The sequence below is a fragment of the Rutilus rutilus genome (assembly GCF_951802725.1).
Source record: "Rutilus rutilus genome assembly, chromosome: 3".
NCBI lineage: Eukaryota > Metazoa > Chordata > Actinopteri > Cypriniformes > Leuciscidae > Rutilus > Rutilus rutilus.
In genome coordinates, this window is record NC_140211.1 from 52104382 (window position 1) to 52126089 (window position 21708).

The following is a 21708-nucleotide window of genomic DNA, read 5'->3' on the forward strand; positions in this document are numbered from 1 at the left end:
TTGTCTTTTCTTCATGACCCAAATTATTGCAAGCTGTTGCGATATGCATATTGCGATTATATACATTTGTGATATTTCGATAATTTCGATATATTGTACAGCCCTACATAAAATGCATATAAATATCAGTATATCTCATATTTCTTAAGATTCTATTTAAATGTTTAGTTTTATGATCAAAGCTCTTTAGTTTTTTCATTGTGGGTATCAAAACATACAATGCAGTGCAATACAATGATGATTGAGAGATGAACAAATAAACGTTCCTCAAAAGCCTGATGGATCATTTCTGATAATCACATTTTAACATGATTTTTCAGAAAATGGATAATCAAGCTAAACCATGTTGCTTCAGTCCAGTAAGGGGTCATCTTGAAATATTACTAATAATATAAAAGTTAGATAGTTAGAAAGTTAGACTTTAGTTTAGGGTCCAATTCTCACTATTAACTAGTTGCTTATTAGCATGCATATTACTAAGATATTGGCTGTTCATTAGTACTCATAAAGCACATATTAATGCCTTATTCTGCATGACCATATTCTACATCCCTTACCCAATACCTAAACTTAAGAACTACCTTACTAACTATTAATAAGCAGTAATTATGAGTTTATTTAGGTAAAAGTAGTAGTTAATCGTGATAACTGGACCCTAAACTAAAGTGTGACCAAAAAGTTATTCTTACGTTTACTTCATAAAGATCAAAAACGCATGTGAACCACAGCCTGAATGGGGATGTTTTTACAATTATACAAAGTTATTTTACCTGCTAAAAAACTATCAATCAGATGACAGAAAGCATGTAGTAGATTGTGTACAACTGGTTTCTCTGCAAGTTTTGATCATGTTGATAATTTAGAGATCTTAGAAATGTGTGCATCAAACATGGTTCAGTAGGCTTTATAGGGCTAAAATAAGACAAAACAACCATTAATTAAGCTAAAAATCAATATATTCCTTATTTTATTGGACCCCCCCCCAACAGCTGTTTTACATTGAAGAACCAAGATTCCCACTTTCTGAGAAAATGTGTGTATTTGAGGGAATTTATAGACCTGAAAGACTACCATAAAATGTGTATATATATATATAATTTTTTTTGTTGAAAATCCTTAATCAAGTAAATCACAAATAATTGAAAAAGTTATGTGGCCTTTGAATATTGTTGTGGACAATGGGGGTGGCCTTGAAGACCGAAAGGTTGAAAACCGTTGATTTAAAGCAGCGTCCCTGTTCGCCACCTCAGTTCGTGACTCTCTTCCTCTCTGGAGAACAAAACAGGCTTTTGCAGTTGAATCAGTAAGGAGAGGAGCTGATAGGATCTGGAGGGATTTGGACACTGGGCCACAGAGGAACATAGAACCTATTTTTCAGGATCAGGTTGCACTTCACTCAGTGTTGAGGGGAAACGTTATCATGTAACACCTGCGCAGGGATCTGTACCGTCATTCAACATCTCACATATTGCAAGGACACGTTATTAAATTTGATTTGCCTCGCGATTTTGCCATGCTTGTGTAATTTTGCTCAGGAATTTAGTGGAACTCAGTTGTACTGAGTTGACAAAGAAGAGGCTGTTTAGGGCTCCAGGATTGTTTTTTGAAAACATTTGCTGTTAAGTGTTTCTCTAGCGTGGGAATGTCAAGATGTCCTTAATGTCCCAGTAATCACATTTTATTTCTTAAAAAAAAAAAAAAAAAAAGTTTCACTCATCAACATTTTTCTGTGTGATGTCAGGTTTTGTTCAGGAATGCGGTGGCAGTGTGTTTGTGTGTGTTTATTGAATTAGTATGTAGTTTGTTTGTGGGTGTAATGCACGCCTGGAGGAATCGGCATTGATGTGGGTGTGCATGCATTGTCTCTAACTGCATTTCCTCTCTCAGCTGGGAGATGTGATGGTGGATATCTCCAGTAATCTGATGCTGGCTGATGAGCGAGTGTTATGGATGGCTCAGAGGGAGGCGCGAGCTTGCTCACGTATCGTTGAGTGCCTGCAGAGGATTGCCGTTCTCCGAATCAGTAATGGGGCTCTGGCCTATTCTACTGTGAGTACTGCAAAAATCCTTTCAATTGTTAAAACTAAATTATTTAAAGAAATATCCCTCAGTATTCTGCTGGTGTAACCAGAAGTTCATTTATACAACAGCTTAAATAACACACTTTTATTTTATCATTTATTTTGTTTGCTTTTTTACAAATTAAGGGACAAGCCAAAATTATTTCACTGATAACTGACTGACAAGGAAGTATTGTTGCGCTCAGATGAAGGCTAGTTGTAAGTCCAGGTGCGTGAAAACCAATAAAATGTAGAAGAGACTGTAGATGGTTCGCACTCTGAAAAAACTAGACAAAGTCTTTAACAAAAAGAATCAATTATTTTAATAGAGCAAGAGCAGACGTTTCAGCCATCCAGCTATTCTCAATGCTCATAATGAATCAACAACAGACATGCAGTCAATTAATCAATTTAACACTGACTGACATTAGGTCTTCAACTGATCGATAGTAATACAAATATCCTTATGCAAGCATTTCCATTTTTTTCCATCCTAACAGCAAGAATTTAATGTACATGTTGACTTCAAATATTTCTTTGGAATTACTGAAAAATACTGTGTAATTTCTTACACAGTGGAAAAGCAATTTGATTTACAATGCAGTGTTCATATATTTAGAGGTGTGTGTGTGTGTGTTCCTGCAAAAGATCAATTCAATTAGATTTTCTATTTTATTAAAAGCAGCTGAACGATTTACATAACTTGAAATAAATGAAATATTTGTATATGCTTTGTTGAACCCTTTATTTTTTCGAGAAATTTAGTATGTTACCTATTAACTTTTAGGTCAGTACAATTTTCAATGTTTTTATTAATTTTTTTTATTATCTTTTATCTTTTTTTCAATGTTCAATATTCTTTTATGCTCACCAATATGAATACAGTAAAAACTGTAATATTGTGAAATATTATTGCAATATAAAAAGCCTGTTTTCTATTTTAATATATTTTTAGTAGTTAAAGGGATTTTAGTATATTAATATTTTTCTTAGACACTTTTTCAGGATTGTTTGATTTAATAGAAAGTTAAAAAAAAAACAGCATTTATTTGAAATCTAAATCTTTTGTGACATTATAAACGTCTTTACTGATGTGAATGCATCCTCGCTGAATAAAAGTATTAATATGTAGGAAAATAATTACTGACCACAAACTTTTGAACAGCAGTGAACATTTATATAGGCTTTAGTTTGAAAGAGTTGTCATAGTCCTTCAATAACATGTGATTGTGGGAGTATGGTGTGGTAGTCATTCTTCTTTGTTTGTTTCAACAGAACTCTCATAACATTGCTCTGGAGGCTCATGCGATCAAGGCCAGCAGCTTCAATGGGATGACCTGCACTCTGTTCCAGAAGGTCTCGCCGGAGCGTACGGCCATGGCCCATTTCTCTCCCAGAGACTCCGACATCAACCCAGAGCGCCAGCTCAGCTTCAAATGCAACGTGACCAGCAACCTGTCAGCATTGGCTCACAAAGTATGCGTTTTTCTCTGGTACTTTCTGTACGTCAATGTGTGTGGAGGATACAGTACTGTAGATGTTTTGTCACAACATATAAGATGAGTGTTTCTTCAATCCGAGAACTCCAATAAAGCTGTGGAAGCAGGAATTTATCCATCATGTTTTGACAGTAACGTTATTGCATCTCCATGTGTGCAGAACGCTATAGTGGAGGCGTCACTACAGCTTCCCCCGTCTCTCTTCTCATCTCTGGGAAGTTCAGGTCAGGCCGAAGAGGCCGTCTACAAACTCCACCTGCTAGCCTTCCGCAACGGCAAACTCTTTCCCCCAACGGGAAACTCCACCGTCCTCAGTGACGGTAGCAAGAGGAGGAGTGTGGCCACACCTGTGATTCTCACAAAGATTGGTAAGAACACTTGGTGCTGATCCTACTGCCTTGGGCAAGATCAGACATGCGCTCAAACCCACTTCATTGTTGATGGTATACAATATTTCTACCTGGATAGAAAGCAAAGTAAAGTACAATAGTCTAAAAATTAAGAATTGAAGATACAGAAGAATGATGCACTTGAGTTGTAACCGTCACCATGAGTAATACAAGTTTCATTTATTGTTTTTAAATCAAACTAATAAAATTGCTACTGCAGATACTTTTTTTCACCCTGGACAAGTCACACCTGACAAACTATGACAAGTTGCACCAAGTCAAAACTGCAGAAAGAAATAATAAGTTGCAGCGATGTAGAAGTCACATTTTAGATTTTATTATTAAATTCAGAAATAATGTAAAATGCCAATGAATAAAAGTGAAACATTAAACATAAACACAACATTTATTATAAAATGAACTAGTTTAAAGTGAGACTGTAACTACCATCATGTGTGAAATGCACTATACAAATAATTCTATATAGTTGTGGTAAGAGTTATTGGCACCCCTGGTAAATGATCAAAGGTGAAAATAAATCTGCATTGTTTATCCTTTTGATCTTTCATTCAAAAAGTTAGCAAAAATCTAACCTTTCATTGAATTAAAAGAATTGAAAGTGGGGGGGGAAATCACATTATGAATTGACCACAATTATTGGCACCCCTAGAGCTTTTTATGAGTAAAATTATGTATCTCTGAAATGGATGGATGGATGATAATAGAGCTGTGCAGCAAAGATCAAATCACAAAATAAAAAAACGTTATAAAATATCCACATTATTTTTTTATATGTGTGTGTGTGTGTGTGTGTGTGTGTGTGTGTGTGTGTGTGTGTGTGTGTGTTTTATTGTGTGATTTGATCTTTGCTGCACAGCTATCATCCATTCCTCCCCCATTTTGGCTTCAAGCAGGTAAAGAGGCTTTGTGTCATAGACACAACAATAATAATAGCAGCTACTGAAGTGAGAGGAGGCGGCAAAGAGCAGCACAGGGAGCTGCTGGGAAAAAGTTACTGCTATAACAGATTGATTTCACTTTGAAGGATAAGCAGAGAAGAAAGCGTTTGTAATCCCATGAAAAAATCTGCAAAGGTTTTTGCTTCCCTAAAGAACTTTTCAGTCTCTGCCATTGTGTTTGTGCTGTGGAAGCTTCTGTCACCTAAACAAATTCCTCGAATGTAATAAAGCTCTTTCTGATTCTAACTCTGAACAGTTAACCATAGTTTTTCTCAGTGCGAAGAACATTTTAGAATTCCAAAGAACCTTTCTCCACTATATAGAACCTTTTTTTTTTCCAGCGTAATGGTTTGTGGATGTTATAAGGGGGTTTTGCACCAGAGGAGCGCTTTCATAGTTCCTATAACTATTGATGGAAGCACCTGCTTTTTGGCGTGTTCGCACCGCAGGAACTAAGAACAATCTTAATTATAGGAACGCCTTTTGGGGGGGGCTAAATCAGCTCCTACTTCAGAGAAGGGTCTAACCGAGCACAAGTGTACACTGATTGGCCGAACGCATGTCATATGATACAAAACACCGGCATATGTAGCACTGCAAGTTGTTGTAGGAGATCTCATCTCTTAGCCCTCCTTTTTGCTCTTTCAATCGCATAACTTGTACGTCTACATTTCATCTGTTATCACAATACCCACAATAAAAACACAGCTCCGATCATGGCATCCTCTAGTTGCTGACGTTGTTGAAGGATGTGCTTAAAAGACGTCGCTGTCGGCCGGCTTACGTCACTTCAGAGTTCTTACTGGAGGTTCGAATACAACCCGGAAAATGGCCCCAGGGGAAAATTTAGTTCTCTGGGAACCGCCCTGGTGGTTAGTTTGTATAACTCAGTTCCCATAACTACCCGGTCCGAAAGCTCCTAAAAATTCTTCATGGTATTGTAGATGCAAATAGAGAACATTTATTTTTAAAAGTGTACCATCAAAGTGTCCATAACCAGATTTGTTTTGAGTTTTGTTGTACAAACTGATTAAACGTCCATTCTCCTGTTGTTTAGATGGCTTTCCACTGAAGAACCTGCGAAGTCCAGTGAACGCCACTCTGCGGCGCTTCCTGCATGGATCGGATGCTGTTCCCGCCTTCTGGAATTTCAGCCTGCTGGGCGGACAGGGAGGATGGCAGAGCGACGGCTGCCAGATCCTCCGTCAGGATGACAACTTCACCACAATCTCCTGTGATTCACTTAATAACTACGCTTTACTGATGGTAAGAGAGACGAAAGTGGCTTGAATTTTAAGCTGTTCTTCAAATTCTCTTCATTTTTATTGTGCTTTACACAATACAGTTTCAAAGCAGCTTTACAGAAAATGCTTGTTTCATTGTTACAATTTAGGAAATATTGTTATCAGCCAGAGATGTGTACCAAAATACTGTCTGTATGATAGTAATACAGATAATGTACATCCAGCTGGTTGTTGTCGCAGAAATAAACCCCGACAGGGTGATTAGGACCCTGACGCGACGCTTATTACACGGCTATTTGCCACATAAGCAAATAATTAGACATGAAATATTGATCTGAGTCAAAATATTTTATTACCTCTTTAAACGCAAAGCTTCTGCGGAGAAAGCAGTTGGAACAAGCGGCAAGCGGTTTAAACTAGATGGACGTTATAGGGATATGGTACAGTCATACCACTTATTACATGGTATTTCACCACAAATAATTATGTGGATAAGAGATATTGATTTGAGATGAAACCGTTTTAAAATGTTACCCGTTTATCTTATCCATTACAGTGTACAAAACAAGTGTCGCAAAATGGCAGCAACTGCTTTTGTATGAAGCAAGAGTGCGAGTCCGCGATACCGGATAACATAATTAAATAACTACACAAAATATTGATTTGAGTTTTAATATTTTTTTAGCTCACCAAACGCAAAACTTCCATGTTTCGCAAAACGTTCCTAGCAAGCGTAAAGTGCCGACTTCCCCCGGATGAGCCTGTTGTTATCAGATTTTACTGGTTGTTATTGGGGGATTGCATACCGCTGGATGGCGCGATTGTGACCAATCAGAATCAAGTATTACAAGGCTCTGTGGAATAAGGTTAATGTCCTGTATTCAATTAAGATAACGCAACAAACGTGTTACACAGCAATTACAGCTTGTGCTCTTAATGATTACAATATATGGGTAATATTACGATATAGGATAATATTTGAAAGTTTTGTCCATTCAAAGTTGCTGTCATCTGTATCTTCAAAAATCTTTTTGTTAGGCTTTCAGAGAAAACTCCTTTTGTAGTTATTTTGTAGTCACATAGTTGGAAGAGTGAGAATTTATTTAACCTTCAAGTTTCAAAAAATTATATTTTAAATTAGTGAGACGCTTCTCATATTATTATTTTTTTTTCAGTATCAAATGCTGTCTATTAATAAATTGTTTGCATTGTTTTTCATCATTTTCAAATTAAACCTAACCTTAATTAAAGCAAACTAAAAATATATGAAAGAACCCTAATAAAAAAGTTAATAAAATTACTAAAACTTGAACTAAATATTAATAAATAGTATATAAGTAATACTAAACCAACACTGCTGACCAGTATTTACTATATAAAAGCACAGTACATAATACAACAGGGTCTACGTGTGAAAGAAATACTGTGTAATATTGCTGCATCTCTAAGATAACAGTAAAAACAAAGATGTGCAGGATTGTTAGTGAATCCCAAGGTTCCCATCATCCTCTTGTCATGTAATGACTTATTTCAAGGTTTTTTTAGTGCTAGATTGATCTGCTTTCCCATTTTGTTCTGATTTTCCTTTGACTCTAGACCTGTATGTAATTGCATACTGTTCACACATCCTTAACACCCACCTTGTACCTTCCAGAATATCGAGTATTGGAATGCATTTGCAAATATAATCTGCTGATAAACTCTTGTCTAACAGGATCTGAACAGGACCGGGTACGACGCATACAGCTTCAAACCTCTTCACCCTGTTATCTACGCCACAGCCATCGTCCTGGGGCTCTGCCTTCTGTCAGTCATAGTCAGTTATATCTACCACCACAAGTAAGTGCTGTTTTAGTTTTTTTAATGAAGTACAAGGCATGGGTTTTTGCTGGTTTTAATGTGATATTTCATGTGTTCGCAGGTCAGTGCGTATAAGTAAGAAGTGCTGGCACATGCTGGTTAACCTGTGCTTGCATATTCTCCTCACCTGTGCTGTGTTTGTGGGCGGCATTAACCAAACGTACAACGCAAGTGTTTGTCAAGCGGTATGTGCCTGCATTTCCACGTGTTATATAAGTTTGGGGGACAATATTTACATGAAATCTTTAAATAAGTTTCTCGGTGTATAGACAGATCTGCAATGCTGCTCTCAAGTTCACATTTGATACTCTTAAAGTCAGCATGAAATGGAAGTTGCAGTAGTCTTTTCTTCCCTGTTTTGGCGTACTGTATATCCAAGTGAAATGACTTCTGGAACAAGAAGAAATGTAGGGCGGGACTTGATTTTGTCTGTGGGGAATTGATTGGATGGTTGTGGTTTACTATTGGTGGATCTCATGCGAGTGACAGGTCACCCCGCTCTCGAGAGAATAGAAGAGATATCGCTGCAAGAGGGATAGATATTTTGATTAAAGATTATTTGGGCACATAAATAAATAAAGTATTAATGATTTGCACGGTTAAAGGGATAGTTCACCCGAAAAAGAAAATTCTCACATTAATTACTCTCATGTCGTTCCAAAACTGTAAGACTTTCGTTCATCTTCAGAAACACAAATGAAGATCTTTTTGATGAAATCTGAGAGATGTCTGTCCCTCCATTGACAGCTACACAACTACCACTTTTACGCTTCAAAAAGTTTATAAAAACGAATCCATATGAATTTTGAGCAGTTTAGTCCAAATTTTCTGAAGAGACTCGATCACTTTATATCAGGGTTTCTCAAACTCGGTCCTGCACAGTTTAGCTCCAACCCTGATCAAACACACCTAGCTGTGAGTTTCTAGTGATCCTGAAGACATTGATTAGCTTGCTCAGGTGTGTTTGATCACGGTTGGAGCTAAACTGTGCAGGACAGTGGCCCTCCAGGACCGAGTTTAAGAAACCCTGCTTTATATGATGAATGGATTGAATTTAGGCTTTTATTCCCATATAAACATTGATCAAGCTCCACTGAACCTGCTTGACATGCAGTAACCTGCTTGCTGCGTAACACGAGAATAAACACGATCGAGTCTCTTCAGATAATCTGGACTACACCACTCAATTCATATGGATTAGTTTTATGATCTCTTTATGAACTTTTTGAAGCGCCAAAGTGGTAGCTGTCTATGGAGGGACAGGAAACTCAGATTTCATAAAAAATCTTCATTTGTGTTCCGAAGATGAATGAAAGTCTTACTGGTTTGGAATGACATGAGGTTGAGTAATTAATGACAGAATTTTCTTTTTTGGGTGAACTATCCCTTTAAATCTGTTATAATAAATACTGCAATATTCCATAAAAAAATTATAAAAAAAGAGAGAGAATTATCCATTTTGATTTCATGGGGACTTTAAATGTATTAAAGTACTATTTTGAAAACATTTACATTTATTCATTTAGCAGACGCTTTTATCCAAAGCGACTTACAAAGAGTCTTACAATGAGTACAAATGAATATTTGCATTTTTATTGGCCTTGAGGAGAATTCATGTTTTCTAACGTCTCATCCTAAAGGTGGGGATAGTGCTGCATTACTCCACACTGGCTACGGCCTTGTGGTCCGGCGTAACTGCACGCAACATCTACAAACAGGTGACGCGGAAGGCCAAACGCTACGAGGAGCTGGATGAGCCTCCACCTCCACCCAGACCTATGCTGAGGTAAAGGTCATAGTAATCAATGAGTAGAAGTGTAAAAAAATATATATTTGTATAAAAATGGCCTTCAAATAATTAATAATTTCATTTAAATTAGTGATTAAAAATAGATAATATAATAAATAAATAAAAATAAAAAAGCAAGCACACATGATGCGATTCATTTCATTTTCTGGAACTTTCGTTTTACACTTGCATTGCCCAAAAGGCAAAACTCTGTTTTAAATTAAGTCCCGCTGCTCTCCACTTGGTGTCAGTAAACATACAACAGTAAGCAGGGCTTTTTTAGGTGAGCTGATGATCTTTAAAGGAATAGTTCACCCTAAAATTCAGTCATTTTCTCACCCTCATGTTGTTACAAACAAGTAGGACTTTCTTGCTTCTCCGGAATACAAAAGAAGATATTTAGAAAAATGTTTTAAAAAACAGTTTTGGTTACCATTGACATTGTATAGACAAAAATAATATATTGTTTTGTGTTCTGCAGAAGTAAGTCATACAGGTTTGGAACGACATGAGGCTGAGTAAATTATGATGTGTAATAAATTATATAAGATTTTTTTTTTTTTTTTGTATTTATATAATACTATAGCATCCAGCCTTTAACTAACGTATGATACAGAAACACTAGTACTTATAGGCATATGGAAATTCAGTTGATATAATTTCTTTATTTTGTTACGTGCTTTGCCATTTTAAATATTTCTATTTAGCTTTATTTTTACATTAGTTTTTAGTAATTTTAGCTCTTCAACTTATTTTATTTTAGATAGTTATTTTAGAACTTTAAGCCTTAAGTTTTTCATCTAATATTAAAATTGTATTTTTTATTTAAGCCTTATTTCATTTAATGAAATGTTTTTGTAATAGTTTTAGTGAACTCATTTAATGTCACCTGTAGCCTTAAACAGTTTAAATTGTTGTTTTTTCTTCTACAGATTCTACTTAATAGGTGGAGGCATACCGATCATTGTCTGTGGAATAACAGCTGCTGCTAACATCAAAAACTATGGAAGTCAAGTCAATGCACCTTAGTAAGTATGAGTTTTAGGACACTTTTGAAAGTGACATGTGAAGGCCAAGTATGGTAACCCATATTCGGTATTTGTCCTTTGCATTTAACCCATCCAAGTTAGTGCACACACATTAGGAGTAGTGAGTATTGAACACATACACACACTGCAAACTGTGGACACACACACCCGGGTCAGTGGCGCCTGGGGAGCGATTGGGGGTTCGGTGCCTCGCTCAAGTCATTTCCTGCCATTATTGAGAATCGAACCCGCAACCTTCGGGTTACCAGTCCCTAACCATTAGGCCACAACTCCCCACGTGGCTTTTTAACCATCCATTACAATGCAATTCAGGAAAGGGGTCTTTGTTTGAAAAATGCATTGATTGTAATTGACAGATTTTGTGTAATCAGTTAGACATTTTTGTGTGGATACATTAAAACCACTAGAGACAAAATGCAATGGTTTAGTATGTTTCCTTAACTTCGTTGCTATTAACAACAGACCGACTGTACAGATACAGCTTGTATGTGCCTCAAGGTGCTTTCCAAATCCCCATGTGAACATTTCCTGTCATTTCATAGTCTTTCTCTGCCATGAGAAATTGTTTCTGCTCTCGTTGGAGCCTCATGCCCATGCTCTGTAAAGTGCAGAATAATACTTTATGGAGGAGCAAGTAGTGTAGACTTCTGAAGTTGTGTGAACCTAATTATGCTGCTCTATTTTTGGCTGCCCACCTTGTGCCTGTTGGTTTCCCAGTCTCCCTTCTTTCACTTGTGACAGCTGTTTGGATTGTGTAACAGCATGGTTTAATTTGAAAATCCAGACCATCTGAGATCTTTGGGGTTTAATTAATCTCACGCTACCGTGACAAAAGGAAGAAAAAAACCGCTCTGCTAAGCATCTCAGAACTCTTAAGTGCCTCATAAGTGTTTTTCCTACAATATGAAGCCCTTGATACCACCAGTGTAAACCTTTTAGAACTTGTATGTACTTAAATATAAGGGAAAAAGCAGACCTGCAGAGAGTGACGGCTGCTTTGATTTATAAAATATGTTGGCAGTGTTCTAGCATTGTTCTGTTTATGTAAAATTAAAATTCATTCAATAATGTAAATGTCATTTTCATGCTGCCAAGTAGAGCAATGTGACGTCGATTTACTGAAGTATAAAACAGCAAAAAAAGTAGTTCTCAGGAACAGTTCTCAGCTTGTCAGCATCAGTATTTTAGTGTACAGTCTATTTGGTCGCTTGGCTGTTTCCTTATAAAGGTCTAGAAATGTAAGGTTTTCATCAGGTGTGTGATTGTTCTTTTTTAATATGATGTCATTACGTTGCTGTCTTGCCGCCAGCCAATCGCTGCATTGCTGATCATGGTTTCGAGTATCGATACATCTGCTGATTTCAATTAACACAAGAACGTGCGGTAATCTCGGACACAATGGCAAGTAGAAATACTGGTTTAGAAGATCTGGAATCTGTCAAATCATCTCAGATGTATTAAGCGAGGTACGAAGAACGGACCCCTGATCCACTCTGTCAACTTTACTGTAGTAAACGCTGCACAATGGCAAGTAGAAATACTGGTTTAATTTAGCCATATATGTTTGAACCAGAAAATGATTCGAAGAAATTATAAAGGGTCAACTACAAGTTGCGTTTTATGTATTCCTCTTTACAACATCGGACACATAACAGTAATTAATATGAGGAGCCTTTTGTTTGACTGTTATCAAACCTTGTAATGTGTTGCTAATGTTACACAAACCATGTTCCTGTCCGTCATCTTGGTCTTCCTTCTAAAAATCTGTATCCTTAGAAACATTTTTAACAACTTAGAACGTCAGTGGAGACATGTTTTTTTCTTTGTCTTTGCACGGTTTGTCTTAAAGCATATTAAAAACACCACATAGACATATAAACAACTTTAAAAATTCTCAGAAAATAAAAAAAAAACAGAATTTCCATTTAATGCCAACTTAAAAAAAAAAATCTGTTGTCTTTCCTCAGCTGCTGGATGGCATGGGAACCCAGTCTCGGTGCGTTTTATGGCCCGGCAGCCTTCATCGTTTTCGTGGATTGCATGTACTTCCTCAGCATTCTCATTCAGCTCCGACGGCATCCCGAGCGCCGCTTTGAACTCAAAGAACAGTCCGAAGAGCAGCAGCACCTTTCTGTGACTGAGGCCACCGAAATCACACCTGACCATCTGGAGACCTCCTCCTCCACAGCCGCCGCACACCCGGTTTTGATGTCGGCTCTGGAGAACGAACATACTTTTGTGGCCCAACTCATTGGCGTTGCAGGAGCCCTAGCTCTTTATGTAGCGCTGTGGGTGTTTGGTGCTCTTGCGGTGTCCCAGGAGCATCCAGCAGATTTGGTGTTCGCCTGCCTGTTCGGCGCTGTCGCTTTAGCCCTCGGGGCGTTTTTTGTGGCGCACCATTGCGTAAACCGTCAGGACATGCGTCGTCATTGGTCACAAGCTTGTTGCCTGGTTCGCCGTAACTACGGCGAACAAGTTGATTCCCTGCTATTGCCTGTCACGGTTACCAGTGACTCTGTGTTGACGGCCAGGGGAAACATTGAAGCGACGAAGTGTCCGGCCAGCAGCGCTGAATCCTCCTGCACCAATAAGAGCGCACCGAGTGTACGCAACTCCACCCAAGGCTGTAAACTGACCAATCTGCAGGTCGAAGCCGCTCAGTGCAAAGCGGCCCCTTCAACGGCCAATGGGACGGCTTTACTGGACAACAGCCTGACTGAACATTCAGTCGACAATGAGATTAAGATGCATGTAGCACCTGTTGAGGTTCAATATCGGCCCAGCTCAGTCAACAACAACAATCTTCCAGGAACGGGAAACGCGAACATCAATGGGCACTCTGGGCGACACCACAAGAACCGTACAAGAGCTCATCGGGCCAGCAGGCTCACTGTTTTGCGCGAGTACTCTTACGACGTCCCAACCAGCGTGGAGGGCAGCGTGCAAAGCGCCCCGCACAAGCGCCACCATCACGAGAGCCTACACGCCCGCAACAGCCGACGGGCAGCGTATTTGGCTTACCGGGAGCGCCAGCAGAGCCAACTTCAACAGGACAGCAGCGACGCCAGTGCTAGTTTGCCGCGACGCTCGCGTCACCTTAGCAAAAGTGGAGGCGTCCGCCTCGGTAATGGTTTTGGGCACGGCCTCAGCAACAATGTGGGGAACGGTGTCAGTAATGGAAGCTTAGTCGGAGTAGGAGGGGAGGGATCTGGGACCGATGTCACCAGCCAAACTAAAGACTGTCCAAAACAGCCCCTCGCTGTTGAACTGGAGGTACAGCCCAAGTCTTACGGGTTGAATCTAGCGTGCCAAAACGGACCCGCCAAAGACTCAGAGAGACAACAAAATTTGTCCCCCCTGAACGTGGAGAGTTCAGGGAATATTAAGACTGGCTTGTGGAAGCATGAAACTACTGTGTAGCAAGATTCCCTTCTCAGAGACTACAAATCAGACTTTTATCTGTAACTGTGAATCTTTATTTTATGATTTTGGTGGTACAGTTTGTAAAAAAAAAAAAAGTTCCTAAAGATTTGCATTTTAATGTTTGTTCAAAAACTTGAGTACCTACAAATGCTTGGCTGCGAATCATCATAGTCTACAAATGGTCTATTTTTGTACCCCTTAGCCCATTTTGTATTTCATTCTGACTTTTTGTATGTGAAGATGCATGACTCGCTGCTCTTTGAGTACATGTTGGCTGAATCTTGAATGTGTTTTCACATAATTGCGGCCATCAAAATAAAAAAATAAAAATCACAGCCCACTTCATCTCATCTCTTGAGTTCAAAGGTGAGTTCAGACACCCTCTTCTGAGAGCTTCTTTTTGGCCTTGTGGTTTCAAGTAAATGGGAGCTTATTATATGATTTTACTACAAATGGTGCAATTTGTAAAAAATAGTTAAGAATTTGCGTTTTAATGTTTGTTCAAAACTTAAGTACCTACAAATGCATATAGTGTCCCACTTGACTGCGAATCATCATAGTCAATCTAAAAATGGTCTATTTTGTATGTGAAGATGCATGACGTTCTGAGTACATGATGGCTGAATCTCGTATGTTCTAATGTGTTTTCACACAATTGCGACTGTCAAGTAATAAAAAATGTCTTTGCGCAGCCAACTTCATCTCGTCTCAGAGTTCAAAGGTGAGTTCAGACTTCTTCTCAGAGCTTCCTTTAGGCCTTGTGGTTTGGAGTAATTGGGAGCACTTTCTGCCATTACGTCAATTTCATGGAGGCTCTAATTGAGGTGCAGGTCTTGCTTTGGTGGAACCAGTCAGATGGGATGAGGAAATGGTAGGCCGCTGCCTCCAGAGTTAGAGACCCGTGCAGTGACTGATGGCTGACTCTCAGGTTGGGCTGCCTGTCATCATTAGTGGTGAAGGGAATATAATTGCTGTAGTGCACTCACCTCACCTTCCCCCTTGTCTCACTTGCCACAAGTCTGTCGAGCTGTTCTCTGCAGGATAATACAGGACAGAGTGAAGGACAATAGAATAATGCTTCGTTTGCACACACACACCTAAAAATAGTGGATCAAAATGCAACTTGTAGTGTTCTTTTAACAACCGATATTTTGTGAGTTTAGTGGTGCTAATGAAGTCCGCAGGGGTTTCACTTTGTTAAATTAGGCCATATATCAATTGTTCTCAAGACACTGAAGAAAATTGAGATTATTGCTTTCGTAACACACAGATGGATTCTTGCCCTGGATTTAAAGTTGATTCACTTCTTGAGCTGAGAAAGTGCCTGTCTAGGACATAAATACAAATGAAAACCATGTTATGATTATTAATTATGGCTTAATGACTTTTTATTGTCATGTACAGGAAACAGTTGTCACACATTACAGTGAAATTCTTACTCTGCGAATCCTCCCAGCAACATCGGACATCAATTAAACACCGTAAGACATAAACAACAAGGGACATAAATGACAGAGACATGATGCCTTTTCGATCCTCATTCTGAAAAAAAGCCTAATTTCAAGAATAAAGTTCTTAAAAAGAAACATAGTTTGTTTGGAGTTTGGCATAATCTTCTATTGTTTAGACTACTATAGACTTACTATTACAGGTCTTTTTCATGTTTTGAATAATTTTTTTATAATAATTTTTTATATTTTAATATTTTCTGGTTAATTTTAGAAAAAGTTTATTTAATTTTGTTTTATGTTGACATTTTTATTATTATAAATTAGTTAGCATTTTAAATATGCCTATATATACGTACGTGTATATACAGTCAAACCAAAGATTCTTCAGACACCAGATATAATTTTTGATATGTTTTTACTATGGGTGCAGGACATTATAGTTCATTTAAGTGTAAGTGAGGATCGAAAAATAAAGTAAACTGTGACATTATACCCAAAAATTCTTCATACAGTTGACTACCAGTAAAATGTATAAAAATTTGGGACCAAAAATTATTCAGACACTTTGAATATATACACTCTTAAGTGTTTTTTTTTTTTTTTTTATTGCTAATGCGACCTTTTACACCAAAGTCTGACTCTGAACTAAATTAAGCATTTCTTAGTCATTTGTTGATCTAAACTGGTATTATCTAATTGTGTACTTAAATTTAACAGCTGACAACTGACAGCTATTCAACCTAATTCATTTGTGAGACAGTCTAACAGAAGTGGGTCAAAACCAGTGAAATATCAACTGATTTGATATTTTATTATCATTTTCTAAACTATAGCCAATAAACTCTGATAATGTGAGAAATGTTGAAGGTTCTATATATATATATATATATATACACACATACATACATACATACAACGTGTATGTATATATATATATATATATATATGTGTGTGTATGTGTATGTATGTGTGTGTATATGTCAAGTTAAACTAAATAAAAAAACAAATGCTGAAATCTAAATAAGCAAATATAGCTGGAATAAAATAAGTTTTTGGATTTTTTATTTGTACAAATTTTTAGTTTTAGAAAACAAATAAATGATTTGTTAGTTTTAGAAAAAAAATGAATAACAGAAAATGATATCAGAGCAGCATTGCAAACCCTCTTCTCAAAAAAATAAGTCTCTTAAAATGGCAGATAATTTAACCTTTTATTAACAAGACAAGGTTAGTTCTCAAGTAGAAACTTTTCATGTGGTGTGACTCCCCCCAAAATTGTAATGATATTTAGGGATTATGAAATTCATGTAAAGAAAAAAAATGTTTTTTCAAATTCAAAACTATGGAGCATATTCTGCAACAACTGCTGCAACATCATCCACAAATACGCCACTAATGTGTGCATATGCAGTTACAAGATAAGTGCACATGCAAGAGATGCTTATAAAGATATAGTTAAATAGCTTATATAATGGAAAGGAGATTGTTGTTGGCATCAGTTTGTAAGTGCATGTTCCACTGACCTTGTTTTACCATATTGGGTTGTTCATTCTCACTTGATGTCCACTGACTATGTCCAGATGAATTGATCCATTTCATGTCCCAGAAATCCACTTCCACATGGACAGAAATCCTGAAAGTTATTCAAGTGTGTTTTATCGGTTAACACCGATAAAGCCCATGCACTCTAACTTCTTTGTGAAGGTCATGCAGGAATATTTCATTCAAAAATTATAGAACTCATCCATTAACGTCATCTTCTGTATATGCACATTGGAGGCCTTAAAGAATGAGCAAAAGACTAGATGTTCTTAATTTTCAGCCCATGTTATATTGAAATCATATTTCTCACAGACGACCCTCCTGAATGTGACGATGAGAAAAGGCTCTGAATTATGCATGGAACAATTATGACTGTATTACTCCAACCAAACTCCACTGTGCCAGCCTTTCTGAGTTAAATGGTAATTCCTACTGTCCCAAATGCCCTTAAAATTCACCAATGCTTTGAGTCATGAAAGTTTCATCATTTTAATGTAGGATCCCAGGGATAAAAGAAAACTATAAAGAAAAGAAAAGAAAATAGTACAAACCGTTCAAAAGTTTGGGGTCAGTAAGAATTTGACATGTTTTTGAAACAAATCTCTTATTCTCACCAAGGTTGCATTCATTTGTTAAAAAATACAGTAAAAACTGTAATATTTTGAAACGTTATTACAATTTAAAATAACCGTTCTATTTGAATACATTTTAAAATGTAATTTATTCTTGTGATGATTCATTACTCCAGTCTTCAGTGTCACAGTCTTCAGAATTTTTTGTAATATGGCGATTAAGGGTACGTTTACACAACAAAGATGTACTAAAAAAAGGGAAATATTTTTCCTTTGCGTTTTTCGCGTACAGACGACAATTTTGTCAAAACGATCTCGCTCACACAGTTCCATGAAAACGACTAAAAACCCTGCATTCTGCTGCCAGGCCAGTAGTTGGCGATGTCACTTTGTAAAGAAACACTAAGCGCCTATGGACTGAACATGTAATAGCTACGCATGCGCATCGTTTTTGTAGTTTACATGAAGACGATAACGGTATAGTTTTCAAAAATGTACACTTTGGGCGCTTTCACACTTGGTTCGATTGCCTGTTCCGAACCCGAGTTCGATTGCTGAAAAATATTTCATATTACATTGTTGAAAAAGTTTTTCCAGCTTATATTTTTGTGGAAATGTGATACACTACCATTCAAAAGTTGGGGGTTCGAAAGTAAAAAAAAAAAACTATTTTATATAAATGTTTTTCTTTTGAACTTTCTATTCACCAAAGTATCCTGAACAAAATCTATCATGGTTTCTATCTGTTTTCAACATTGATAATAATAAGAAATGTTTCTTGAGCAGCAAATCAGCATATTAGAATGATTTCTGAAGGATCATGTGACACTGAAGACTGGAGTAATGATGCTGAAAATACAGCTTTGCATCACAGGAATACATTTTTAAATATGTTAAAATAGAAAAGAGTTATTTTAAATTGTAATATTTCACAAAATTAATATTAACTTTTGACTGGTATATATACAATATCAAACTTGTCAGCTTTTCTGACTGTTGTGCATATCAGCATATATCAGAGTAGCGCTAAATAATTAGCATATTTATAGATTTTTGTGAATGTTTTTTCAAACCATCTGGCAGTGAGTTTGAGGTTTGCCTCAGAGATGAAGATTTACCATCTGTGTCTGATAGAATTAGCTTGACTTAAAGTGTAGGTATATCTACAGTTACCTACAGTAATCAGATATGAAACCTTCCTCCTCCTTAATGCATGTAAATACTGTACTTGAGTCATATTTGCAGTGATAATACGCTCTTTTAGAGCTTAGTTGAGAACGAGAACCATTAACGGGTATGGAATTAATAAATGATGAGGATAAATGATGCCATGTTCTCTCATCCAAAGCAGGGGTCAAAGACAATAATTCTGAGAACCTGACACCATTATTATGAAGGTCTTGCTCCCGAAACACATTACTTGAGCATTATGGGATGAGATTGTTATCACAGGTCAGGGCTTCGACAGTGTGAGCGTTTCACTTGCATTCGACTAAAAATAGATGTGAGCGAACTTAGGAGAATGAGTGCGAATAAAACTTCTTAAATATCTTAAATGTTATACAAACGTCTTATCATTTTAAGAGGTTTTCAATTTGGTTATGGAAAAACAGGGAATGAAAATGAAAATGCACATTCACTCTCTGACATGCAGTCGTTACACTGGTAACCATGTAAACAAAGCAGGCTGCGCTACTTTCTGTTTCTAAACAGTACTGACAGTAAATGTTTCAAACAGCCATTTAGATTTATGTATTTGCTATGGTATTCACCACAGCATTTAATACTCAATACTTAAAGACTTAACAGGCTATTTGTACTTATTGCAGAAGTAACAATGAAAAATACATTTATTAATCCAAGTTCATGTTAATTTCAACATTTAGCCTATAGGTGTTATGTGAAATGCTTTACTCAATGAGTTACTGTATTGTGTGTTAAGTCTATTGTATACTGCTTATTGCATATAGTGAAATAGAGCTAATGCATGTCGTACCAAAGTATACGTTGAGTTATTTTTACGTTTAATTTTATTAGCGTTACTCAGTTGAATTATATTTTTACTACACAAACTATTTGAGTTGTGTTTACGAGGAAAATTGAGTTGGCATTACTTAAGTGTGCATGTTGAAGATATGTGTTTGACCAAATAGACTTTACATAAGTTCAAAATACTTAGAAGTCTGATGCAAATAGTTGCCTCAATTTATTTTGAGTAAAACCTTGGGGATATTTTTTACAGTGTACATTATTCAAATCAAAAGTTGTATCTGCTAATATTAATGGACTTGCGCTAAAATGAACAGTTGTATTTTTATTAATTAACGTTAACAAAGAATAATAACTACTGTATCAAATGTAGTTATTTCTCATTGTTAGTTAATGTTAGCCTACTTAATGCATTAACTAACGTTATGGGACCCTACTGTAAAGTGTTACCTATTGTTCTTTATAGTTCTTTTGCACTTTAATCTGTTTGAAACATTTGTTTGCTTTATACATTTGTGTGTGTGTGTATTGTTTTATTGTATATTTAAATGTTGATTATTTTTTCTTCTTTTTTTTATTGTAAGCAAAAAGTAATTAAACCTGTTAGAAGGACAACACTTTATTCTAACCTAATTAAATACGTGATACAACATAGAAGCTCCAGCAATTATCGTTAAATGAAAATGTTATACCGTCACAGGTTGCGTCACATGCCTATATACAGTTTAAAGTAGGACTATAAATAATTACATAATTATTCAAAACAGTTTGAAGCAGAAATATTTAAAAACCTTGTGTACTTTGTGTATTCTCCTTATAATGTCTCTTTATATCCACTTATTAAGCTAAAACACATTTGAAAAGTTTGCATTTTTGCAAAAAACAAAGTTTTTAATGTGCTTTCAACTTAGGAGCTCATGTACTCCTAGGGAAAAATGTAAGTGTCAAGCCCTGCAGGTGTACAGACCTGGAATTAGGTCACCACCTGTTTAAAGCAAGCACATAACATGCTGGAAGTGATGCAGAGAACTCATTATGTCATCATTTGTCTTATTGTAGAGTCTGGAGTCAGAGAGAAGCTTTAGTGTCATTTATTGTTGCTGGGTAATAACTGATTACATGTAATCAGATTCCAAAAATTGTGTACTTGTAATTATGTTTTAAAATGCTCATAATCAGATTAGTTACTTTTTTATGGATTATTACACATGATTATATATTATACTCGTTTAAATGTTCCTTTCTAAAAAAATCCTGTTGTGTTTCATATCGTTTAGCTTTGACTATATTCACAATATAGAATGGCCATGTAAATGTCATGTAAATAAATGTGTGATGCTTCTAAAATTGGGGACAAAAGCACCTCTTGTCACGATGTTGCCGTAGAGAAACGCACGACGAAGGAGTAGAATCAAAAAGAGTCTTTATTATAATCCTCACAGAAAACTCAGGAGATCGCAGGAGATAAACCAGAACTCAACCACATTCAATATAAATGATATTGGACAAATGTACTAGGGAAACGAATGCCTGCTACAGACTGTGCGATCACAAATCACACTGTACAACATGGGTCTAATAAACTTGGGTACGACATATGTAAACTGTACGATGATGACACCTATTGAATCGCAGGCTACGACCAAGTTAGTACATAGTCAAATAAAACGTAATCAGGATGAGCTAGTAAACAAATAGAGCAGAATGAGTCTCACTTTGGCAATTGTGTTTTTTATGTGGAGGAAGAGGAGGAAGCGAAAGAGGAGAATAAGGGTGTGGCCATGGCTAGGGAAAAGAGGCTAATTTGGCATGCTAATTTTGCAAATGGAGCTTGAGGTAAGTAGTTTTAAGTTTTAGTGCCATTTCCATTTTAGTGATTGGT

The 21708-nt window shown here is 36.7% G+C and overlaps 1 protein-coding gene across 1 annotated transcript in view; it reads left to right on the plus strand.

The window, feature by feature from the left end:
• The window catches only part of adgra3 (adhesion G protein-coupled receptor A3), a 46886-nt gene extending 31920 nt beyond the window's left edge, over nucleotides 1-14966 (plus strand). Inside the window, exons 11-19 of the mRNA XM_084405179.1 lie at nucleotides 1888-2049; nucleotides 3336-3536; nucleotides 3720-3927; nucleotides 5965-6173; nucleotides 7866-7990; nucleotides 8073-8196; nucleotides 9652-9797; nucleotides 10733-10828; nucleotides 12817-14966. Coding sequence (XP_084261305.1) covers nucleotides 1888-2049; nucleotides 3336-3536; nucleotides 3720-3927; nucleotides 5965-6173; nucleotides 7866-7990; nucleotides 8073-8196; nucleotides 9652-9797; nucleotides 10733-10828; nucleotides 12817-14269 — 2724 coding nt within the window. The 3' untranslated portion in view covers nucleotides 14270-14966. The remainder of the gene's footprint in view (nucleotides 1-1887; nucleotides 2050-3335; nucleotides 3537-3719; nucleotides 3928-5964; nucleotides 6174-7865; nucleotides 7991-8072; nucleotides 8197-9651; nucleotides 9798-10732; nucleotides 10829-12816) is intronic.
• The last annotated feature ends 6742 nt before the right edge of the window (nucleotides 14967-21708 follow it).